This window comes from Manacus vitellinus, unplaced genomic scaffold (assembly GCF_001715985.3).
Source record: "Manacus vitellinus isolate BGI_N305 unplaced genomic scaffold, ASM171598v3 scaffold_14_pilon, whole genome shotgun sequence".
NCBI classification, from domain to species: domain Eukaryota; kingdom Metazoa; phylum Chordata; class Aves; order Passeriformes; family Pipridae; genus Manacus; species Manacus vitellinus.
The window spans coordinates 17291110-17316320 of record NW_021939063.1 but is presented as its reverse complement, the minus strand read 5'-3'; the positions used below and the strand labels follow the sequence as shown (position 1 = coordinate 17316320).

Here is a 25211-nt window from a genome sequence, read left to right as displayed (position 1 = left end):
TGTGCTGAGGTTGGCTTGGGCTGCTGTATAAATAGGTTGTTCCACATAAAGCATCCCTCCCTGCCCTTCTCTAAAATGAAACTGTTCTGGCCTCTGCACATTTCTCTTTTGGTGATGGGTTTGCTGGGAGTTTTTGCCCGTTGACACTAAGAAATCTGTGTGATGAGTTCACTCTGAAATACCCATTCTTTCCCTGTAGATTGTAAATGCCTTGTTAGTCAAGTTCTCTGTTGGAATGGATGTTCTGTTTACAATGCCAGAAGCTCGAGGGAATAATTGTGAGATTTCCTGACATTTGTTTGAATAACTTGATCTATGAGTGGTTGACAAGATAAGTGTCCAGTCCTCTCTGGTTGATTGATGGTATGAAGTGATAAATCTGTACTTGCAGTGCATCACTCACTGCTGTTGGGCAGCCAAAGGTTGGATGCTCACTCCACTGATGGCTCTCAGTGAGAAACCACTGTGGGACAGCTGGACCTTTGGTCATGCCCAGCATGGCTGTTGTAAAAATGGGTGGGACTCGAAAACTTCTGCTCGTGAATCCAAAGTGCGATGTGTACGATGGATAAGTCTGCTCTCTGCCCGTTCCATAGGGCTAAAGTTGTGTTGTAGAGCACCCACTGGCAGAGCATTCCTAAGAAATGGCTTTGATTCGGTCACTGCCAGCATGCGAAGTGTTTTCCTGAGTGATGTGGCATCTGGCACACTCATCCTTTGGACTCGTTTGTAGGTGAGATTTTTGCCTTGAGCTAGGAAGGATTGGAAGTAGTCCTTGGATGCACGGGCAGGATACAAATGCCACCCTGTCATGTAGCTGTCAGGTCCTCCCCTCCTAACGTGTTAATGGAACAGTTGTGCGACAACGAGGAAATCTTAGTCGTAGATGCTACGCAGAGGTGCAATTTCACCTTTAAACGGAGAGTGGTGGTTTACTGCTGGCTGCATTTCCTTGTTGGTTTTTCATTGTGCTTGCATTCATGATTAGTTGATTTTCTGTGAAGATCTGTAGAGACTCTAAATATATCCTTGTGTAACTCTTTGGAAAGTGCGTATCGTTGTAGCCTCAAAGTGCTTCAAAGGAGTGTGGCAAATCAGCAGCAGGACAGATCATGTGCTGCTGCTGCAACTGATAGGTTGTGTACGTGGTCAGAAGGGGATTTCGGATTAGGATGTAAAATCCCTTGATCAAGCTCCTGTATGAAAGTGGTAGGACTCATGCCACTAATTTGCTTTGATGCTTTTGAAGTCATCCTTTAAGTAAGCTGGTGACTAATAGAACTGGAGCTGCACTCTCAGAAATTCCCTCTGTACTCTTAGAAGTGGATGGTGCTGATGATATGACTGAAGTGTCTTAAGGGAGATAAACAGGCAGTGAGAGGGGAAATGTCTGTATGGGCTCAGTTTACATGAATCAAGGCATCTCAGTGAGTGCACCATAACTTCCATTTCCAGAGCAAGACCATTTTCTCTCACGGTTTTGCCATAATGGTTTGCACAAGACCCGTCATCGTGAACGAGACAACACAAGTTTTTGGGCTGAGTCCAAAGAGTCCTTCTTAGCCCAATTCTAGCAACGTCGAGGGGAACACCAGATATATTTTACAAGCATATGAGCCAGATTATAATGCTAGGACTCCATCTGGACTGTTTTGATAAGTGGGAGCGCACCAAAATGTTGCAGTTTTCACTTGATGAGTCGTTGTTGTGAGCTTCAGTCTCAGAACTGTTCGTTCATGCTTTTGTGCTATCTTAGCAGCAATTGCTTTTCTGTTTCTTGGTGTGCTGTTGGTGTTGGATTGTGGGAACAGGAAGGTAAAAGATTGAGTTGAAGTGGAAAAAAATGACAAACTGCCCACTCCCTGGGGTTAAGGAAGGCAGAAGCACTGTTTCCTTCTCTTCAAAGAGATGGTCTGCCTGCTTTTCTGCAGAAATTAAGCATGTTTTTTGTATAACTATGATTATGATAGTGAGAGAGAGCTGGAATTCCATTCAGGTGTCGATTTTAGTCTGTTTTCTTCCCAGTTGAGCTTGTACTGGATCTTTTCAATGTAAATCTTGGAAGTTTGGCTACCCGGAATTGGGGTACATTCAAAAAAAGTACCTTGAATTTTGCTATTTTCTGCTCGGGTTATGAGGCTCGCACATGTAAAAGATTAAATTCAGATGTTTCAAGTTTGAAGACGCAAGATCAAAGCTCTGGCAGGCAGCAATTTTTATTTGTGAATTTCTGATTCCACTTGACTGTAACTGGGCTGTTAATGTTCTTGTCTAGAAATGAAATTATTACAGTGGAAAATGGGGGTGGCACGCCTATGTGGACTATTGTGTCATTATCCATCAATCACAGGCAACAAGGAAACAGGTATTTAACACAGGAGGACACAGAGTTATTATCCACCCTGTTCCCCTGCAAGCCACAGGGCACCTTCAAGACTCTTATTAAAGCTTTAATTCCTATAGAGATCACAAGAAACCCTGTATGCTACAGGATCAGAGATTGGGAGCTTTGCTGTCATTCTGCATCTGTGCAGGACAAGAAAACATGTGAGATGGAAGAACACCAAGAGTGCTGCCAGACAACAGCCCTCTGTATTTCTGAGGGAAGGCACAATCTTCCCTGATCCTCTCTTGTCCAGGGGAGAATTTCTTCTTCCATCATATCTGGGAACCTGATAACGCAACATGTGTGAATGGGACAGCCACTGAAAGGTCCTCAGTACCACTGTTTGACCAGCTGAATCCTGGCTGTGATTGCTCCCAGAAGAGGGTCCCATGGGAAAATCCTGAAGCTGTTTTGTACAAGGAGACACAGGAGGGAGGTGGAAAGATCTTCCTGGTTTCTGCAGTGACAGAAGCTGTCTGATGTAAAGGAGAGTTCTGCCTTAAGGTTTGTTTTGCGGTGCTGTTGCACTGTGTGTATGTGTTGACAACTACCAGATGTTGCATCCAAGTGTCCTCCTTCATCTCCATTGCTTCAGGCCACCTATAAGTTCAGTTAGTTATGTCTTCCCCAGAATGAACAAACAGCTTCCAAAGGACGGGTCTAAATTCAAGTCTGTCATGTAAGGAGTTACATTTTTAATGAGGGTCAAAGCTATAAAGCTGTAAACATGATATTTAAGTATTTAAAACACTGCAACTGTCTTTAGAACAAATGGATGAGAGTAATTCTCCCCTGCTTTCATAGACAACAGGGGAAATATTAGTTTTTTGTGATGTACAGTCCATGTCTAACCAGGAAATTAGCAATATCCAGATGGGCTTCATGAACCAGATTTGAGCCAGGATGGCATTTAAAGCCCAAGCAAACATTTGATGTACTTTTCCATCAAGGATCTCATGAGTAGAGTTAACAGAGAAAGTAATTTTAAGTTCTCAGAATCCCAAGATGTATTTTCGTACACATAATACCAGGTTGAGAAGTCTCACTAAGAAGCTTTCTCACGGTGCAAAGCTGTACATTAATGATATGATGACTAAGGTGTTTCACTGTTTATAGCCTTAGGTTTTTGAAAGCCTGATTGATTCTTCCCAACCTGTGATATCACTGGAGAAGAGAGCTGAGGTGGTTTGGGGTTTTTTTTCCCCTGACAAGGTGTTCTTCTGCGCCTGCTCCGTGTGGGATTGGTGTGTGTTCTCTGCCACTGCCACCTTCTCTGCCCATTGCACTAGCTCGTCTCTCTTTCTTCCTTCCAATGTGTACTGGGCCCATCACTAAATTTAAGAAGTGAATTCCAAAATGTTTCATTGGCATCTCTTAGTGACAGGCAAATCCATCTGATTCTAAGAGGAGCAGCTGAAAGCATCACCTCTCTGATGCTCCAGAGCTCACTGCCGAGAGGTGAGCAGCACACAGGGAGCTTCAGGCACTACCTGTGCCTGTCTGCATGGGCCAGTCTCTCTCCTGAGCCACTAGGTATTAAATCCCAGGTATTAAAGTCCCACAAGTGGTTCAAGTGACAATACCTGAGCCACCCACTACTGTGGGGCTTATCTGACTAGTTTGAAGAGGTGTCTGTGCATGTGGTTTCCCCTTCCCAATCCCTTAGGAATTCAGCCAAGCTGAGGCACTTCTGACACAGCAGGGAATAATGTTCTCCTTCCTCAGTGTCAGGGTTATCATAGGAGCTGCTCTCCTGCACACTCACCTCTCTGGCTATACTCTCCCAAAGAGCTGAGGTCAGCCACCAGAGCCTCTTACATCCAGAGCCTGGATATTTACAGAGGAGAGTCACTTCTTCTGCCTCTTGCACCCTGAGAAGGCACTGAATTCCTTTCTTCAGCAGTTCTGGCAACTGGCTAGGAAGGAGGGATGTGGCTGTACCTTTGGATGTGCAGTGAAGTTGTGTGGATGAACCTCTTTAACCCCACTGCCTGTAAAGGAGGAGCTGCTGGGCCCTATGGGGAGCTGTGACACCCACTAGTGTTATGTTGCACACTGCTGGGCTGGCAGGAGAAACTCCTTCCAAAGGCTCAGATGACTGTTCTCACGCTGTGCCAGGTTTCTTGGGCAAATCCTGACCCAGCAGGTTAAAGCAGCTGTTTTCCAAATCAGCTCCTAAGAAGAGCTCTCTCAGGAGGCAGCGCCTGCTCAGATGTAGAAATCGGTACAGGTGCCACTCTGAAGAAGTGCCAGCTGCCTTGTGGTTCTGTCCAGGTGTGAGTTTTAAGGATCTGGATTTAGCTTTTGGACAGGCCACCTCAAGGTCACGGTGATGTGCTGGGAATCGTCACTGAGATGTCACAGGTAAGTATTGCACTGCTGGTGCCTTTCCCTGGCAAATGGCAGGGCTCTTTCTTTTACCCTGTGGGAATCAGGGTCAGGCACCCACTTTTGCCATTTACTTGGAATTTAGGCATGTTGAGAAATTATGTCTCCAAGGACAAAACCCTCTTTTATTCAGAGCTGCTCCTTCTCCTCAGGGTTTTTGGATCTTCCTTAGCTCTGAGTGCCTGAGAAGTGAGTTTGGAGGCTTGTCTGGAGGAGCCTCTGGCCTGCTCTCTCCCCTGTTTACAGTTGGTGTGTTCTTTGCAAATGTTTGCTGCTGCACAGAACATTCTACATTCTGTTCACCATGGAGGTCAAGCTGTGTTGGAATTGGTGTGTAATCCCACAGGTAAAAGGACATGTGTTTGTTTGGGGTGGGGTCTTTAAATGCTTAATAGGTTGAATTGTCTAGGAATAAATTTACCCCGTTAAGGCAGAACCTTCCAGTCTGGCTTTTTTCCAGCATGATTTTACATTGAAATTGGTCTTTAGTGTTTTGATATTTGTGCTTCAAATCTATGATTAAGGAGCTGGGTCTTTCCTCATTGTTTCCCAGCTTCCTTATGGCCATTGCTAATTGTAAGGTATCCCTGAGGGAGGTGCACAGGAAGGTCCTGGGCTGGATTAATGCATTGTGGTAATGGAATTAAGCTTTATATTGTTTAACAGGGTGATGGGATGAGATGACCTTTCAGGAAGAAGGTGGCTATGTAACAAAATATTGAGAAATATGTCCAGGTCACTAGAGCAGCATTTTGGAGAGAGAAGGGAAGCCTCTGTATTGGGAGCAAATGAAGTCTTTGGAGCAGCTGTTCAAACACAGTGTCCATGCAGTAGCCCATGATAAATCAGAAAAGGAATATTGATGAGGCAGAGCCATGTGGACCCTTCCCTAGAGCCATCTATGAATAATGATGCTCAATATGCTAATATTTAAATATTCTTAAATTTTGATAGTTTAAGTATACTTTTCAAATTGAGGATTCAACCTGATCCATATTTTTCTGGGAATGAGTATTTTATATAGAGTCATTTAGGTTGGAAAATACCTTTAAGATCATTAGTCCAACTGTTAAAGAACATCATATGCATGGTCTCCTTCACTTACCCCATTATAAGGCCTTAACCATCCATGCTTCTCTTTAGCTGTGGAGTGGGAGCACCAGAGCACAGAACTTGCCCCCTTTGAGCTGTTATCTCCCAATGTCCCCCCATCCTCAGTGTCTGAACTCTAAAAATCCTCTTCTGACAACTTCATACCGTAAAGGAAAGGCTCTCATTTTAAAATTTCCACCTTTTTTCCAGTGATCCTGTAAGCTGATCCACAAAGGTGCCTTCTTAGAGGGGTGAGGGGAGCTTGAGGTCGGCATTAGCTGGGCAGGGTTAGGGCCCTGAGTGGCAGGTGAAAGTCCACTTGGCTTCACTGGATCAAAGAAAACTTTCAGATGTGTTGAAATCTCCTTAAAGGGTGAAATGCAGAAGCCATTCATATCACCTACCTTCCAAAGCTGGCCCCAGAGCATGTGAAGTCCTGGGCACATTGCGTGTTTTCCCAAGCTGCGGCACATCACTGTTATCCTTCCTGGAGCAGTGACTGGGAGCTTGCCTGTACCCACTGTTTTGGTGTTCTCAGAGCAGGACTGAGAGTGCTGACAAGCGAAGCAAATGCTGTGTTTAAAAGATAAGCACTTTGAGAGTCCTAACTTGGAATTGGAGTTCAAAATTCAGGCATTAAAATGTAGAGAGCTGGCATAGTCTGAAAAGCAATTTCTGTGTATATTTGTGAAAAGGATGTCAGTGGGGGGAGATGAGCTGTACAAAGATACTGGGACTTGCTTAAAAGGAGTATGGCTGGTATCCAGGGAATTTAGAAATCGTAGGAAGAAAACTGGAGGTGTCTCAGCAGGCTAGCTGGGGTGTCTGTGGAAATAAGGTACTTAAAGGATGCAGACTGGCACCTTCTGCTAAAGGACAAATGGCCTGGATAACCAGGCAGGAAGGGAGGCCTGAGGAGGGAGCAAGTAGAAATGGAAACTGGTGTGTCACGGTGGATTGTCCCAGTGCAAGTGAGTAATGGGTTTTGAATAAAAAGAGTTTGAAAAAGAGCTGCTGAGAGCTATCTGGGATAAAATAATCCTTATATGGCATCTTAATCTGTTACATTTAGCTACCAAATCTTTAGGACTCTCTAAGTTATCCCTCTAATGCCTGAGTTCTGTGTTAGAGCCAGTTTTGTTTCACGTGTCCATCAGTGGTGTGCCCGAAGCCTTGTTCTGTCAGCTCAGGATGGATGGTGACATCTTTGGGCTCCCAATCTCAGGCCTCCGCTGACCTTGAAGACCACGAGCCCTGAGCATGACTTGCTGGATAGCACTGGATCTCTGTTGGAATGAATGCCTTACTGCTACATGCTTCAAGGTGATGCCACGTGCTTTCAGCTCCGTGACGTCGCCGATGCCCGGGAGCCAAACATCCCGCTTTCTGGGTGACCACTAACACAACGTTTATGTTGTCAGTTGTCCTCTCAGTGTTAATCCTGATAGAAATCTCTAATAATAACACAGGGCAAGGTTGTTTGGATCCATTTGGTAATGTAACAATTCCTCGGAGACCCATCACTCATCCGACCATCCTTTCCCCCTGTATATCTTGAATCTTCTGCCTTGCTGTCAGCCACTCAGCAGTAGAGTACTGGACACTGCTAAGATCAGGCCAATAAAAAGAAATCCCCGACCTGCAAATGCTTAGGGAGCTGGAGAAGGGGGCTGAGAGCCTTGGGGAAAATCCCAGTACATGAGGAACTCACTTGTGGTTAGTGTTCCTGTAGGAAATGCCAGATTGCTGCAGTACCCTGCAGCAGGCTGGATTGCTCTTCTTTCTTCAGCTCTCCGTGTCATGCTCCGTTTTCTAAATGTTTAATTACAGATGGATTGTGGTTTTTGGATTCACAGCTTTTCTCATCTGCTCTTTGTCAGAGGTAAGCAGATGTGCTGCCTGTTGCTCTGTAGTGTTGTACAGCAGCTGTGGATGAGTTTGGAGATAAAAACTTCTGCATATGGAAAAAACAGGATGAGAAGCCAGTGTCTGTGGCTGAGATGATCTTGTTTTGAAATACACCCAGCTGGAGTCTTTTTCTCCCAGGTGTTGGCCCTTTGCTCCATCCCAGGAAGGTGCTGCCTCCTCAATTCCACAAGCATCAGGGGGAAGAATTAGGGAGACCTCTGGGACCTTTGGTGTTTGACTCCACCTGGCTGCCTGATTTGAAGATAAATACCTCAAGGGAGAGAGCCCTGTGCTCTCTCTGCCAGCTTCCATCCAGCCCCTGCAGGGAGCTGAGAGCCATGCCAGTGGAATAGGATGCCATTACATAACTTACATTGTGTGGCAGTTGGGGGTTGTTGAATTTGCATTTATAATCCATACTCAAATAGGAGCAGAACCTGAAAACATTCTGATTTGCAGTTCCAGTTAGATAACCCGACTTGTGCTGTCAGCTGCTTGTCTCCCTGTGCTGTGCCATCCGGGGCATTTGGAGGCCAGGACTGGAATATACCCTGAGGATGGTGAGAGCTTTTTGTTCTGGGAAGTACTGCTGGGACCGTGGGCTCCCTCTGCATTCCCAGACTGCCTCCTGGGGTACTGTCTGAGCATCCCCAAGGCAATAAACACTAGTTGTTAATCAGTTTAAATAATTTTTAAATGATGGATGTATACTGATTTTTGAGTAACCATCCTAATTATAGTAAATATGCGTAAGAGGGCTGAATTAACATCATGTAAACGAGGTTAGTTCTGGTATTTTAATGTGGCTGCTTTGCTGTGCTGCCTGTAAGCATTCTTGTGTCATGAGCTTTGTATGCAGTTTTTTATGGGTTCGCAAAGGATATTTCCAGTTAATTTTTAACATGGTAACAATGTCAGTCTTCTAACTTCATTTTTATTCAGTGAGAAGGAGACCCAAACCCTTCAGTTCACGGCACAGATATTTTCCATTTAATCAGACCATGAACAATACAAGGAAATAATTAGCTGAAGTGGTGTTTGGTTTTGTGCATGAGCCAGCTGCTGGAGGAGGTCTGAGAACGATTCACTTGTGGTGCAGGCACCTCCTGCACTGCCTTGGTTTCTGCTCTGTGGTTGTAGCCAAGAAGAAAAGTTTAGTTTGCTAATCCTTGCAGATTTGGGTGCTCTGTAGCTGAGCCTTGGTTCTGTTCCAGAAATGACCCGTGGTGCCCCAGGTGTGTCATCGGTAAAGCTGAGACTGACAGTAGCTGTTCCACTGAGTCAGGTACCCCTGGCTTTCCCTGTGACCAGGGATGATGGCATGCTGTTCCCATTCCACTGGAAGAGCTGGAGTACATTCCTCCACAGCGGTGTTGCTTGCTACATCCACATCTCTGTGCGGTGTCGCAGTCCCTGTGGTAGCTGCTGGAGCATGACCCGTGAGGTGGAATATTTGGAGAGCTGTCAGCTCATTGTTCAGAGGCTCCAAAGTGAGATTTTACTGAAGGTTTTAATGTTTGGATGGATTCAATTAAAGCAGAAGCCTGGTTTTATTTGAGGGACTGGCTGTGCTCCGAAAGCTCTCCCTCCATGTTTCCAGTTTTCTAGGTCACTCTTGGATGCTCTAATTTTTTTTCAGAGAAACAGTTAGCAAAAGCTTTGACACTGATGATTTGTATTCTGTCATCTCAGTCTTGAGAGCAAAGAGATACTTTTTTGGCAAGTTCTCCCCCTCCTCAGCCCCCAGTTATCATCATTAGGAGGCTGTCAACAAGCATGAAAAATCCCAGCGTGCCAACTGTAAATGCTAATTGACAGACAAGCAGCTGAAGCTTGTGCAGTGCCTGACCTGCAGCAGGCTGTCTCCTGGCCCTGGCAGTAACTCCTGTGCTTCCTTAGGAAGCAGGATCAAAGTGCTTTGTGCTCATGTACCTGCAGTGCTCAGCAGTGAGTCAGCTGGGCTCTGTGCACAGCAGTATGATTGCAAACAGGTTGAACTACAGGTGAGCTAAAACTAACCTTATGAGTGGGCATGATGTGTGCTAGGAGTGTGGTCTGGCTTTTTTCTTACAGTTAGACTTGCCTTTAGCCTTTAGATCCTATTCTGGTATTCTTTAATGCTTCTTTTGGGGACAAAAAGCTTGGAAACTGCTCCAGTTAAAACTGGAGTTTTGGTGGCAAAGCCCTGTGCCCCGCTGACACAGTCTCCAAAGTGCTTTTGGATGGATTTCATCACCTTTGGATGTCATGGCTAAGGGATTTTCCCCTTTCTTTCCCTCTCTAAAAGTAACCTGTTCCTGTGGGGTTTGTCCCTGCTCAGTGGAGAGCTTTGAGATGTGGCTGCGCACTGTGTGTGCTTTCTGCAAACGGGCTTTGTGGTTTTGTGGCACTGCTCTCTAGAACCACCTCATGGTGGGATTGCTCCGTGGATCAGCCTGCTGACAGTAATATTTACATACTTTGCCATAGGGCTGATTCTTTAGTAGCTGAAATGGCTGGGACTGAATTGTATCACTTAGACTGGAATCCAGTATTGCATCGCCAACAGACCTCTAAGCAAAAGAACATGTATAGCTGTGTTTGAAAGGTATCAGACAGTAGCACAAATCATTGCTCCCAGCAGTGAAGTCCTGATGCTCTGTTTTGATGAATTTGGCAATTCAGAAAACAGTAGAATCTGCTCGTGCCCTTGGAAATCTGGGCATTTCCATGGCTGAGAGCTCTCTGTGCTAGTACTGCAGAGCTGTGCTGCCTTTTAAACCCTTTGCTGGTGAGTCAACTCTGTGTTTACTGCTAGTGTTGAGGGGGAGGTTCCTGACTGGGAGGACCAGAGAGACATTTTTGTAGCATTCTGATTTAGAAAGAAAAAATCAAGCTGCTCCGAAGTACAGAATGTTAAAAATCCAGGAGGATTAACGGGCAGAGAGGTCCAGGATAAAATGACTGATTATGGAAGAGATTGTTCTAGTCTCAATACCAGACAGTACAGGTGGCATACCTTGGGCTTACCTTTATTTTCCTCCCCCAGCACTGTTCCCTGAAATTTTCAGAAAATCTTTGTGACTTCACCAAGATCTGCTCAGTTGAAAGTGGTGAACTGAAATTTAAGAGTATTATCCAAAAAATTTTGCAGAGTAAAGGAAGATCTAGATGAAAAAGAGTAAGCAGTGACAGGGACTAGAGGAAATAAAGGTTCTGAAAATATTTGGGATGGGATCTAGTAACAAAATGGGGAAATGGGGAGTTTAAAGCCACTGAATCCTGACAATGTATGTCCTAAATGAAGAACTCACTTTGGAGTGTTAAATCATGATTGCAACCTTGAAAATTACTTTATCAAGAAGAAATCAGTAAGAGAGAGCATGCTGAAAAAGTGAGCAGGCAATCAGCAGGGTGTTTGGGAAATTAGGGAGTAATTATGCAAGTGACACTTTCTGCAGCCTCCAAGAACGGAATTTGCAGAAGGGACCGGCACCACATGCACTTAAGTACCATTTTCCATAAACCCAAAAATAATCTTGAGGCTTTCTGGCAAGGTTTGTCCTCAGTGGCTGGTAGAAGGATGAAGCTGTGGGACAGATTGCCCCACCAGAGGAGGTGTTCTCTGAGTTTCCTTATTTCCCAGGCTCTAGGCAGGGTTGCAGCTGCCTGCTGAGAAGCTGCTGTTCCCAAGGACTTCCCTGGGCTCAAGCTGCAGCTCTGCTCGTGAGGATGTGCACCCTGCCTTCTCTCCCTGCCTCTGCTCGGCGGGTCCTGAGGCACACGCAGGATTCCAGCCTGCTCTTGGCACTGCCCGTCTCTTGAGTGTGTGATGGGATGTGATGGGTGCCCTGCCTGGGACAGGGAGCACGTCCACCTCAGAGGGACCAGCAGTCCTGGTGGGACAGCCTTGGTTTTCAATTCTCTTTCTCACTTGTGTTTCCTCATGTGCCTTAGAGAAGGTGCAAACCATCTTGTGGGCATGTGAAGTGGGCAATGCTCCACGCTGTGGATTCTCCAAGGATGCAGCACTGTGCTCTGGGTGCACACACCAGCCTTCAGCAAGGTACAGGAACAGTTCAGCTTCTGTCAGGCAAAGGCAAATCCGTGCTGGAAAGCAGTGCTTGGGCAGCTGGGTGGCAAGGAGGAACCCCCCAAAGTGTTCAAACCATATAGGCCTGGTAGGAAAGGATGGGTTTGGTCCATAAAAGGCAGGATGTGCAGAGGGGAGGGTGTGGAACTCCACCTCACAGGGCAGCGTCTTTGGTCTCCAATTTTTTCTGCTGCGCGCTTTTGTGGGAGTTAAAGGATTGTTGTACTGCCACTCAGTGATTCCCTCCCATGAACTTTTCACTCCCACTTTACATATTCCCTAGCATCTCCCTCACGTTCTGCAGAGCAATTCATGCATGGGTGTATCATGACTTCTGAATAATGACTCTGGGAACTTTTCTCAACTTCGTGATTTGCACTGGGGGCTCTTGTGTGATGAGGCTACTGGGTCAGAGTACCTGGGAAGCTTCTGACTCACCAGAGGTCCCCAAAATACCTGGGGGCCATTTACAGCTCCCTGACATGCACCTGTACCATCCAGCAGCTGCTCTCCTGGGACTTGGGAGACCTGGGTCTGGATCTCATTGCCAACACTAAGTCTCATTGTGGTATTGGGCAATACAGGCTGCGTGGTCTGGCAGTGCTTCCAGTGACAGGAGATGTCTGATGCCTCCAGTGACAAGAGATGTCTCATGGATGGCTCCCTGCATCTGCTACTCAGCCTGCATTCTGCATGCCCAGGTGTGGTCTGTTGTCCACAGCAGATGAGAGCCACCAGGAATCCTTGCTGCTCACTGCTTTGGTGGGCTGCTCCAGGCAGCAGCTGGGGGACATGCACCTTCATTTCACCCTTAGATCATCATCTGCATTTCAGCAAAGCTTGTGGGTTTGTTGGGCTCCTGGCACCTCTCCAAAGCATCATGTGTGGATCTGGAAGCAGTATGTCTTTGTGGGCAGTAGAGTCCCTCTGGTGCTGCTCAGGTGCTCGAGGCCACCCCCATGAAGAACTGGCTGCAGGACCAGAGACCTTGTCACGTGCTGGCATATTTCTCTGGAGGAAAGCCATGGTTTCATGAGGGACATGAAGACTAACCCAAGTATGAAAATTCTCTCACCTCACTAGCATTTTATCTCATGTTCCTCCTCGAGTAGGTGCCTTGAGGCCAGCCTTGTGGTGGCTGGTGTGAGGGAGGCTGCCCAGCTGCCCCTTGCCAGCACGTGGACAAAAGCAGGTTAAAGCAGTTTCCCACTCTATTTACTTGTCTCTGCTCTTCCTGGGAGGTGGCCTCTCCTGCCTGGTTCCTCTGGAGCTGACACAGCTTTGTAGCCCTGTGCTAGAGCAGGGCACAGGCTGTTTTCCCTCCCGCTTCCATGGCAAAGCTCCAGCTGACTGAACCAGGAGAATTCCTCCCCCTTTCACCCTGTTTTACTTGCAAAGCCTTTAGGAACCAGAGCTTTAACCCCTTCCTTTGCCTCTGAGTGATCTGTGTGTGCCGAGCACATTCGTCATTTACCCCCTTGTCTCAACAGGGAACTCTTTCCATCGGTGGCAAAGAAGTGACCCTTGAATACACTCCATGCCCAGAGTTTTGGCGCTGCAAACGCGTAAGTATGTGCTCAGAGCTGTGTTGTACTTCCCCTGCTGGCACTCATGGCAGTGGCAGCTCAGAGGGGTGTTAGATACTTGCTGGGTGGCTGAAGATCTCTCAGGGTAATGAATGCCTGTCCTGAAGCTCTTGCCTCTTCTAAACTGTGCTTTTCCCTTCCTTGTTTTTGGTCCCATCTCTGAGTGCACATCGCTCTGGTACAGGTAGCCAGGGTTTTATGCACAGAACAGCTTCATCCCTATGCAGTGGTTCTCTTTTGACATGTGAGGAAAATAGCATGTGGATCCTTTCTCCTTTAAAACCACAATGAGACAGATTCCGGCAACCGGAATGGAACTGGCTTTCACTCTGGTTCGTGTGTGTAACCACCCTTCTGCCTCACGCAGGAACCTGTGATACAGCTCTGAGTGTAGTAAGTGAAGCAGGGAGGGAAGCATGCAAATGGATCCGAGTCCAGGCAGCAGTTAGTACAGGCTGGAACTGGCCCATTTCTGGGAAGGCACAGTTGCTTGTTCCTATGCCCTCTCCAAGGTTCTCCCAGAACAGGAACTTTGGGCTGCAGCAGGCTGGGGGTGATTTCTAGGGAAAGGGCAGGGATGCTGCCTGCATTCCCACTGACTGCAGACCAAGAGGTTGCAGCAGGCAGGAAGAGACTGGTTCTAATTAGACTTCCATCTTGATCATGGATCACCCTGGGCTACAGAGAGCCCCATGCAGGCTAACTGGATCCACTCAGCTGCCAGAACTGTTGCTCACCACCTCATCTCTGCTTGCAGTGCTCCAGAGATGAAGTAGAGACAGAAGTTTCAGGCAGTGGTTTCAAACAGCTTTCAGTGCACTGACAGGTGGCTGCAGTGTATGTCCCCACTGCTGCTGTGCATAACCATGGCCTGGAGGAGCTTCCTTGTGCCCCAGAGCATTTACAAGGCTTCAGTTACAGGAAAAAATTGGTATGAAAGAGAAGCAATGCATTTACAAAAAGCTTAAGGAAGAAGTTAGGAATGCTATGTTCAGAGAGATGGCTGTGAAGATGGGGCACTTGCTCTCTCCATGATGGCTCTGGGTGGGATAACCATCCAAGCATATACAGCTCTGCATCTTGATTAGCAGACATCTCTTCATTGACTCTCCAAATTACATCAGTATTGACAGTTTAGCTCAGATAAGGACTTTTTTGCTGCTTGAGGTGCAAGTTGATGTTAGAGAATGCCAAGGTAACTTTTGATCCTTTGAATCAACATGGTGCCTAGCAGGGAGCTTTTGGTCCAGTGTCACTTGAGAGGAGGAAGGGTCCCATGTCAAGGACTAATGAATAAATCTACTGAGAAGCTGTGTGAAAACCCTGTTCCCAAGGCAATCCCAGTTGTGAGTCATACGAGCATTTTCCTGCCATTCCAGCCAAGGCTCCTGCTGCCATTATCCATCCTATCTCTCAGGATCTTGCTGTAATTTTTCCATGGCTGTTACTTTCTGAAAGCACTGCAAAGCCTAGCATTCTGGAGGAGGTTGTACCCACTGCCTCCAAAACACGACTTCCTCATGCTGTCCATCTTCCATTGCAGTGTAAGGTGTGCACTGTGGGCTATAGATCTTCCTGCTCCTATTGCAAGCTCCCAAGGGATGGTGAGTATATCTGGTCCTATGTGCTTGGTCAGTTAAAAGTTTCATCTGCCCTCCCAAGTAAGTTTTTCTTCTGGCTTCCCCGTGGCATCCCTCTTATATGGACTGTGTGGGAGTTTTGCTTCATTCAGACCCTTTGTGCCTGTCCACATTAAAGATGTTACATGTGGATGTGCCAGGTTCTCTGTGCTTGTGAGGCTTGGTGGAGAGGTGTCTTAGTGCACACAGCCTTTCCTTCCTGTTGCTTTGGCTTTGTTAATGGTGTGTGTCCTTCAGAACTGTGAGCTAGTACTGCAGGCCATAGGTGAGATGGCTTCCCCTCAACCCACCTTCCTTGGGAGATGCATGTTTTTAGTGTCCTTTTGAGATCTCAGATTAGGATCATAGAATCATTAAAGGTTGGAAAAGACCTCTAAGATCATCAAATCCAACCATTAAGCACTGCCAAGCCCATTACTAAACTGTGTCTCTAAACACAACATCTACATGTTTTTTGAACACTTCCAGAGATGGTGATTCCACCACTTCCCTGGGCAGCCTGTTCCAATGCTTGACCACCCTTTTGATGAAGAAATTTTCCCTAATACCCAATCTAAACCTCCCCTGGTGCAACTTGAGACCATTTTCTCTTGTCGCTTTGCTTGTTACCTGGGAGAGGAGTTTAGTGCTAAATCCAGGATTGGAATTGCTGAACTCACCTTGCTGGCTGTAAGAAATGCATGGAGAGGAGTTCTCCTCCAGGAGCTTCTCAACCTACCAGCACCCTTTTTGGAGTGGGAAGGCATGAGAGCCAAAACACGATTCCTTGAGGAACTAATTTCTCTGGGAAATACAGACACCCTGTAAGCTTTGACTCTGTATCTTTGAGCAGATACAGAAGGGCAGTACAATAACTGCTGATGCACAGCTCTCTGTTTACTGAGGCACCATCCCCGTGGTTGCGCTTTCCGTGTGCTGTGGCTCCTCCGTCAGCGTTGTGAAAGCAAAATTCACACAGCTGACCCAACCCAACTGTGGGTTGTAATGAAACTGCTAAGGAGCAAGTTAAACAGAGCCTTTAAGCTGCTGTGAAGACAGATGGTGGTGCATGCTTCTTACTGACCTGCTTTTCCTGGTCGGGAAAAGGTGTAATAAGGTAGTCCCTCTAGGACTGGGTGAAACAAAACAGCTCTCTAGGCATGTACAGTGGTTACTGCAGCTGTGTGTGAGTTCTGACATGCTTTGTGACTGATGGTTGTGAAATGGACTTTAACGTGCCTCTCTTTCAGGGAGCAGAGCAGGCCCAGAGTCCAGAGGTGGTGCTGAGGGAGAGGACCCATCGGCTGAGCAAGAATTCAGTAAGAGAATTACCCTCCCCATCTCCGGGGTCGTGCTCATGCCTGTGTGATTTGCGTGGGCAGTGTTTGCAGCTGCAGGTGCAAAACTGGTGTCATATGCAAATTTTACTTGAGGTTCTGTAGCCAAAGCTCTGCACACTACAAACTGCAGACAAACGAGTACAGGCCTGTCCAAGGTGAGCTGTGCTGGCAGCCAAGTGAGGCAGTGTTGTAGCTTTCCCAACAGTTATGTGCAAAATCACTGTGTGTTCTGCCATGCTGCCCACTGCCTGAGCAGAATGAGAGCAGGGAGATGCTCTGGGGGGACACTGAAGAGGGAAGCTTCACTGTGCCAAGTCTTGCCCTCTCATTTCCTTCTCTCTGTGGGAAGAGGCTTCAGCAGCAGGTGCAGGGCTGGTGATGTTTGACTTTGCAGCCCCACAGCTTTGGCTTCCCTTTCCAGCAGTGTTAGAAGCTCAGGTCAGGATCTCTTTTGCAGTGAAGCCAGGTGGTTCAGAGGCCTTCAAGCACAGAAACTTGATGGAATTTATCTTCTCTGTGTTGCATAGGAAGGGAGGGGGACAGGGTGTTTTCATGTTATATCTGTGGTCAGTAGGCACCAGATAATATATCCATGATTATATTATGATGTGTTTCACTCAGTAGTCAAGGGGGCCTGAACCCTGTTTTCCACCCAGAGACAGGGTGACAGTTACTAGTTGATATTGCTCAGCTGTGGGTGTTCAAGAATGCATAATGCAGAGTAAGGATATCACGACCATATAGGTTGTGCTGGACATGGGATGAATGTGTCCAAATCCATCCCTGATTCATGTTTGTCCAGCCAAGAGCCAGTCCTAAAAGGAGGCCAAAAAGCATCTTGTCTCTGACAGGAAAGGTCTGGTAAAGGAGCCCAACATGAGACAAGTCAGTGGAAGGATGAGCAGCGGTACCTAACTTGTCCTGTACACACCTTGTGTCTGCAGAGTGTTAAGGCACAGGATATGCAAAGGGCAGAACTGGTTGACCTTTTGTAAGGAGCACTGCTGCAGGGGCCAGAAAAGAGAAGAAGAAAAATACCTGCTGAAACACTCTGTGTGAAAACATTTCATTCCTCCTCTCCAATAGCAGAGACAAAGCTTGAAACACCTGAGCAAGAATTGTCAGGTCAGCCAGGATCTCCAAAGCAGCCTCTGCAGCCCTCAGTTCCTACTCCACAGGAGGAGTGTCAGCCTCAGGAACAGGAGCCAAGGAAGAGAGATGAAGGGAGAGAGCGGCGACCCTCACAGGAGAAGAGGAGGGACATGGACCGGCACCAGGAGCCTTCTCAGAGGGAAGGGGAGGAAGCCACACCACCGGATGGTGGAGGAAGCAGAAGTGAGTGGCATAAAGCCCAAATTTGGATTTCTCTTGCTTGCACTCCATCTGCAGAAAGGGCACCATTTCACTAAAACCTCTAGAGGCTGTTTCTGTGTTGTGCAAATCCATGGCATCAAGTAATAGTGGGCTGTCCAGCTCCAAAGGTGCTGACAAATTGCCTTTACGAAGATCAATTCAAGTTGAGCTGACTTCAGGATGGTGCAGTTAACTTAGCACTTCAAAACAGTTTCAAAAGTCTCTTTGGCCAGGGCTTACCCTGAGCTCTGAGGAGGGGCTATCTTCTGCTCTGTTTTCTGGGAAGGAAAGGTCAGCTATTGGAGGTGGAACTCTGAGCATCTTGCAAAGTGGAGAGAAAAAAAGCGATGGCTTCCAGACTCGACTGCGAGAAGCCGTGCTGTTGCTCTGAGTGGGTTCAGTCACAATACACTTAGTTCTAAATTATATTTTTTTCCCTATTTTTTTTTTCTTTCCGGGCCACCTCCCTCAATGTGCTTCTCAGCAATCATGCTGAAGCGCATCACCCGATTCACCCCCCCGGAGGTGATCGTGGGGCTCCTGGCGCCCTACGTGCGGCTCTCCACGTCCAGCGTGCGCATCATGAAGAACAAGGCTGGACGGATGGGGCAGACCTACGGCTTCATCGAACTGGAGTCTCATGCTGTAAGTAGCTTCTGGCTTTCACGTGCTCCCCCTGTTGGCATCTGAAATCTGTAGAAGTAGAGAAAGCACAGGAATACAAGAAATCGTGGTGCTTGTGGGGCAGCTGTCCTGGAGTGAGTCCTCTTCTGCTTGACTGGCCAGGTACAGCTGTTGCTCTCTGGCTTTAGGAGTCAAAGACTGTCTGTTGTCACAAGCTGTGACACTGTGTTTCTTGCCTCAGTGCATTTTTTCATAGACCCTCCTAAACTTGAACACCTCTTACAGAGATATTTTGTTTGCAGGGAGCTTGAATTCAACAGTTTCCGTTTGCAGAAGGCAAGAATCTCAATTAACATGCAGTCCCATGTTGGAGGGATCATGTTTTCTGGTTTTGATTGGCTCCCAGACTCCATAGCAATGCTTTGGCATTGTTCCAGAGGGTGTTCACCAAAACTCCTTGGAACAACAGCAGCCAAAGCAGCCCTAGGAGAATGCAGTCCCTAGCTGGCTGCTGAAAGCGGTCATAGGACAAGCAGAGAACCTCACAACTCATTTATCCCTTTTATCACATCCTAAATACTCTTCACTGACATTTAGGCTAATATTTAGTGTTGTGTTTCTTGTCTTCTAAGCACAAAGCATTCCTTTCAGGCAGGCTGGATTTGGAAAATGGGCTGATTTCCTTCTCATGGAAGTGACATTCTCCTTTCCTTTTACAGGAGGCGCTGAGGTTGCTGAAGATACTGCAGAACCTTGATCCCCCCATCTGCATTGATGGGCGTACGCTGGAAGTGAATCTTGCTACAGGGAGAAGAAGGTATAGACAGATGAGGCAGTTGGACTGTCCTTTGTATGATGTGCTGCAAGGCTAGAACTATGTTGTCAGACCAGGTGCTTAAAGTTTGGCACAGGAATTAGCACAGATGTTCCTACACTCTAAAAATGTGTTGGAGAAATGAAGACATTGGAGCTTGAAGAAGCTTCAGTGATTGAGCAGTATGGGATTAGTGATCATACTGCATATTGCTGTTGTCAAGCCATCAAATCCCATTGTCAAGGAATTAATGTGTTCAGCTTTTTAAAAAGCATTTGGAGAGATTCATCTTTGTGGATACAGCAGAGTGGGGTCATAACTGTTGTGGAGACAGTGATCTGCCAAATCTGTCTCCTGGGATGGACTCAATCCAACATGTGGCCAGCAAAGATGGTCTTTCTGCCTTTATTTGTCCTGCTATCATTTTGAGTATACTGAGATTATTGTGAAGCCAAATTGACATTAACCTGCAACCTTTATCTCAACAGGAATGACTATGGGGAGCACGGTGACAATTCCTACTATGGCCCGGTAGGTCTGCACAGCTTCCTTGTGGGTCACTGGAAGGTGGGGAACGCTTGGGGAGACAGGCCAGGCTGGGTTGGGCTTTTTCCCTCTGGACTGCTGCAAGTTCAGCAGGTTTGATGGGATGATAATGCTCATATGTGCTCTCACTGCTGCTCTGCCCCTCACGCTGTGTTCATCACGTGTGTGGAAGTGAAGTCAGAGTGCAGGTGCTGCTGCAGGGAGTTGGGGCTGGGTTACCCGATACCACGCTTCACAGAGTGATTCAATTGATGACTGGTCTCAGCTCCCGGAGGGAATGTCTCTTCCTTAGTGATCATTACTAGACTACAGGGCTCTTCCCGTACTGAATGGGCAGGAGGCTTCCATATGTATTGCTGTGAGCACCTCTCATGGAGGCTGCAGAGATCTTGTGCTTTGCAACACTGTCCATTGCTCTGTAGATGAAAAGCTGTGTCTGCTTGTGCTCTTTTTGGGGTAGCTAAATGAGCCATTCTGCTGAAGTTTGGGCCTGTGAGAGGGAGGAGAAGCAATATGATGTTTGTCAAAGAGTCTCTTATCTGTTTGTGTTGTTCACTTACTCCAGGGCAGAAGGGGCATGAGGGACAGGAGGGGTGGCGAATCACAGCGACGCACCAGAGCACAGTGTAAGTTAAACTCTGCTTCACTCCTACTGTGGAGACTTTTCTTCCTTAAAAGGGCACTGACATGTAGAAATCAGCCCAAAAATATTTTTAAAGGCTAAGAGTAGGTTTGTTTGCTACACCCACTTCTGAGTTCCTTTGCCAACTTTGTTTAGTCACATTTTCCTATCTGATGATGTGTTTCTCTCTACTCTCGCTGTGCGAAACTACATGCAGATAAAGGAAACTTGCTGCCTGTTTTTCCTTGTTGTGGAAAACTGATGGGATAAAATCAGCCTGGCAGTTACTAGCAGAGACGGAAGAAAATACACTTGATGTAGCAGTGCCAGGAGCTGGAAGAGCACTCCTGATTGTTTTAGGAACTTATATGTAGCATTGCTGAGCTCTGTCCAAGAACACTTGGGAAATGAAGAGCATTCCTGACATTATGGGCCTACTACCCTTAAGGCCTTTGGCTTTTCCTGTTGAAACAGTTCACTCCCCTTTCTTCTTGGGAGCTTTCATGCACCCACAGGGTGGAAGGGATGTGGGGAGTGTCATCACTTTAAACAGGAGACTGTTTGAGAGAGAACAGCTCTTTCTTGTTCACAGGGGTGGGTGGATACAGAGCCTGGTACTCATTACCCCATTCTTAAGGAAATTACTGAATTTCATGTCTTTGTCCAGCCAAGTGTTGTGGTCTGGTGATCTCAGCACAGCCCCTGTAAATCTGCTTTGATGTGGACAGTTTTGCCAGAGTCCTAAACCAGAAGAATTGTGAATACTTATTACCCTTCTTACTCTTTAAAGAAAAGAAGATGTAGGTTGAGTGATGTGAAGCTCTCTTGCCAGGAGGGAAAAATCCTTCTTTCCAACCCTTGATCCTTTCGCCAGTGTAATATTTGCTCATGCTTTTGTCTTTGTAAAAGGCAAGTTCTGTCCTTGGAGGACTGCTACTAACTCTTGTCTCTCTCTCTCCAGCACCATCGGATGTGTCCACATACATTTATGATCCTGAAACCGGGAATTACTATGATCCCATAGCTGGGACATACTATGACCCCAGGACTCAGGTGAGTGCGTGGGAAGAAAGCTGTACATGCAATATGTTCTTACAAACAGCCCTTCTCTGGAGAGATTTTGCATCTAGATCCTGAAGACAGGGCAGTATAGAGGCAGCTTTGTTTCTTTCACTCCGTCCTTTGACCTGTATGAAAGGGAAAAATATCACTGCAAAATGTCACCTTAATGAGAGGCTAGGAACCCATTAGCTGTGTGTCGAAGCAGCTGTAGCCATCTCTTTGACCTCTGAAGCCCTGCCTTTGGGAGGTTTTTGGTCTGCTCTTCCTTGAGTAGACTTAGAAGCAGAGCATCATTGCTAAATTTTACTGAAGACGTGTGACTGTAATAAAAGATGGACAGCACAGCTCTGTTTTCGTCTGTGGTCTCTTTGCTTCTCTACCCCAGCCAACAGTAGTTATGAGGATGCCAAAAAAGAGCCATCAGCAGAGGTTCTCTGGGACTATCATCTTGTTTTCATGATCCTAGAGATGTCTGTGTTGTGGGCGAGCAGGGCAGTGCTCTGATGACCTGACTTGGGCCCCAGCAAAGTTCTGAAGTCTTTTCCCTCTACAGTCTCTTCTTACTGTGCTGGTCTCCCCAGCCCAGTAAGGACAAGAAGCCCAGTAAGAAGATTGTAGGGTTTTGGCTAAGCCTGCTCCAAATATCTCTTTCAGAGGGAAGTCACGATAGACAGAGAATCCTGCTCATCCCGAGAATCCTGCTCATCCCCGACAGAGAACAGGAGGCGGCGGCACGGGAGCCAAGAACGGACAAATGAAAGGAAGGAGCCACACAGCAGGGACAACAGGGACAAAAAGGACAAAGGGAAAAGTACTTCTGCTAAGGTAAATCCCTCCAAGCATCAGAATGATCAGGAGGCTGAGGTATGAGAGGTTAGAAAATAGAGATTAATCAGAGGATTCAAAAAGGGAGGGACAGTGAGAGAAGACAATGAAATCCATGGAATCAGTAGCTGGCCAGGAATGTGGTTGTTGTCCAGCCAGGTGGGAGTAAGTTCCTGAAATTTTTCTCTTGTGACATTAAATCCTGGGCTTCTCATTCCTTCCTTATGGTAAAGGATTGAGACACATCCAGTTAACCAAGACATGCGTTTCCTTCACGCTGCTGAAAGCACCCAGCTAGTGTAACAGGGACTACAAAAACTAGCAGAAACGTTTAAACATACCAAGTCAGATGATAACAGAGACTCAGCTCTCCCCTAACTGCTGTTCCTGCCCCCCAGTCCTAGGGCAGTGCTACTCACAGTGATCAAACACTATCTCCCCAGTGTGAAGAGCTGCTGGTTGAGAGTAGCTGCCCAAAGTGATGTTTGAGCACAGCCCAGGGCTGTGGTACTCACAGTGCCTCAGGAGTGCCAGGAGAGTTGGTAGAAGTGATTTATCACAAGTGGAGAAACTTTATGTTCCTCCTTACCTCTTGGTCTGGATGTGCTCTGACATGACTAGTCCCAGGCAGCTGTGACCCGAGGGGTGCCATTGTCCCTGAGACTGGTACCAAGCCAGCCAAGAAGTCTCATCTAGTATGGAGGCTTTCAGGGTTACTGACCTAGGAGAAACATGATCCTGTCTGAATGGAGGGTAAAAGCATCTCCAGTAGAAATCCTTCCATCATTTTTCCCAGCTGCCTATTTCTGTGTGGATGTTCAGAAGTGGCTTCCTGGCTGCACTGTGCACTCTTTGACCCCTGTGCTGCTGTTGGCCTAATACCCAGTCTTGGGTTTTTCAGAATGAACCTGGAGAGGAGAGGTTCTTTGCAGAAGACGTCTTCAAAAAGCCATTGCCTCCCTCTGTGAAGAAGGACGAGAGCTCAGGCCTGGTAAGGTGTTGCATGGCACTTGTCTTCCTGGTCAAGTATGAACAGCTCATGAACTGCTAAGCTGGAGCCTGTCCAGGGCTTCTCTCCAGTTCTCTGTAAAGTGTGTAAATGTGAGGCTTTACCCCAGCCTGCTCTTTGTGTTGCTGAGCACACAGTGAGCATCACAGGCTCATCCTGTTGCAGGGCTGGGTGTCTGCAGTCTCTGGTGTTCTCTGAGTGTAGCTTCAGGAGAGCTATGGATTCCCCAGAATGGGAATGTCTCCCACCAAAACCACCACCTCGTTTCTGCCAATCACCTGGTGTCTTTGGAGGCCTGTTTGAATGAGTGTTTAGCTATTGTGCACTGAGTCCATGGTGGTCTCAACACCTGATCTTGACTGTTTCAGACTGAGACTGGAGAGGAAAAGTTCTCTGCAGAAGACGTCTTTAAAAAACCTTTACCTCCTTCTGTGAAAAAAGAAGAGAGTGCAGCCCCGGTAAGTGGCTCCAGAGGATTGTGTTTTGCCTTTTTTGAGCCTGGGCACAGGACTAGTGAGACTCACCACAGCCTGGTTGTGACCCTGAGCGACAGCACTGGGGATGGAATGGTGAAGGCAGTTTGTTTTATAGCTCTGCCCCGTTTGTGGTCTTCTAGCATGGGGAAATTTGATACCTGCATTTAAGCAGGGTCTCTTCACTCAACCAGTCCTCAAGCAGAAAACTCTTCCAGCCACCTCTGGGCTGAGGAAAGGCAAACCTCACTGATGTCCATGGCTGGAGGAAGTGACTGACAGCAGCTCCCTGCCAAACAGCCACTGCCTTGGTCAGCTTCTTATGCTCAGGTGTGTGGCAGGTTGGGAAAGCCTGGCACCAAAGCATGGCCTGCCTAGAGAACAGAAGGCCTTCCACCCTGTGGTGTGAATGGAAAGCCAGCCAGCTTCTCTGCATTCCCTACCTGCCTTGCTGGGAAGCTGCTCTCTCCCTCCTGGGCTGGAACAGAGACAGCAGTCACGGGGAGGTCGACTGGGGAGGGAAAGCCCCACATGGCCGGGCAGGCTTGATGCTACAAACTGTCACACTTTTCTGCCATTTCCCTCAGCCCAAGGTGGTAAACCCTCTGATAGGACTTCTGGGAGAGTATGGAGGAGACAGTGACAATGAAGAGGAGGAGGAGGAGGAGGAGCAGTCCCAGGCTCAGTGGCTGCCGCCTCCCCCCCACCCACCAGCACAGCGCGAGGAGCAGCCGCGGAAGGCCAAGGCCAGCGACGACAAGCTCACCGACTGGAACAAGCTGGCCTGCCTGCTGTGCAGGAGGCAGTTTCCCAACAAGGAAATGCTCATCAAGCACCAGCAGCTTTCCAACCTGCACAAGGTATGGGGGAGCAGTGGGTGGGGGTGTACTGCGAGCTGCTTTTGCCTTGATGGCTTCGTGATCTGCAGGAAAAATGCAGCGGTTGGGTGGGAAGAGCTGTGCTGAATTAGGCACAGTAGCAGGCAAAGTTCCCCTGGAGCTCTGTTCAAAGCATTGTGTGAGCTGCTTGTTCCTGTCACGGGAGTGCTGTAACATCAAGGTGTGACTTTGTAAGCTGTGGTGAGATAGCTGGGGAGAGTGGGGTGCTGGCACACACAAGTGTGAGAGAAGTAAGAACTTGGCACTTTCCTCCCCATGTTCTGGGCTGCTTTTGAGCTCTTGCTTCTAGGAGGGCCAAACTGCACACTGGTTAAAATAGGACTGGTTGCCTTCCTATCTTCAGGAGGAAGCGCTCCAGGCCTCTGTGGGGGATCAGATAGTCTGGGCTGCAAGAGAGCCTGCTGTGCCTGGTATAGTGCAAGTGCAAGAACATGCTGCTTTACCTGTGCTCATTACGGGTGGAGCAGATGACTCAGACAGCCTGTGTTCTCTGCTTGACACTGACTTCTGTTTTCCTCCTTCCAGCAAAACCTAGAGATTCATATGAAGATCAAACGATCCGAGCAGGAACTGGCGTATTTGGAGAAGAGAGA

General features: G+C 47.4%; 1 protein-coding gene across 1 annotated transcript in view; it reads left to right on the top strand.

Moving 5' to 3' along the window:
• RBM6 (RNA binding motif protein 6) overlaps positions 1-25211 on the top strand; it is a 56784-nt gene that overhangs the window by 27547 nt on the left and 4026 nt on the right. Inside the window, exons 7-20 of the mRNA XM_029958299.1 lie at positions 13337-13411; positions 14976-15036; positions 16302-16370; positions 17478-17726; positions 18229-18389; positions 19088-19185; positions 19671-19713; positions 20294-20354; positions 21312-21403; positions 22067-22237; positions 23139-23228; positions 23615-23704; positions 24307-24579; positions 25144-25211. Of these exons, the coding sequence (XP_029814159.1) occupies positions 13337-13411; positions 14976-15036; positions 16302-16370; positions 17478-17726; positions 18229-18389; positions 19088-19185; positions 19671-19713; positions 20294-20354; positions 21312-21403; positions 22067-22237; positions 23139-23228; positions 23615-23704; positions 24307-24579; positions 25144-25211 (1601 nt within the window). The remainder of the gene's footprint in view (positions 1-13336; positions 13412-14975; positions 15037-16301; positions 16371-17477; positions 17727-18228; positions 18390-19087; positions 19186-19670; positions 19714-20293; positions 20355-21311; positions 21404-22066; positions 22238-23138; positions 23229-23614; positions 23705-24306; positions 24580-25143) is intronic.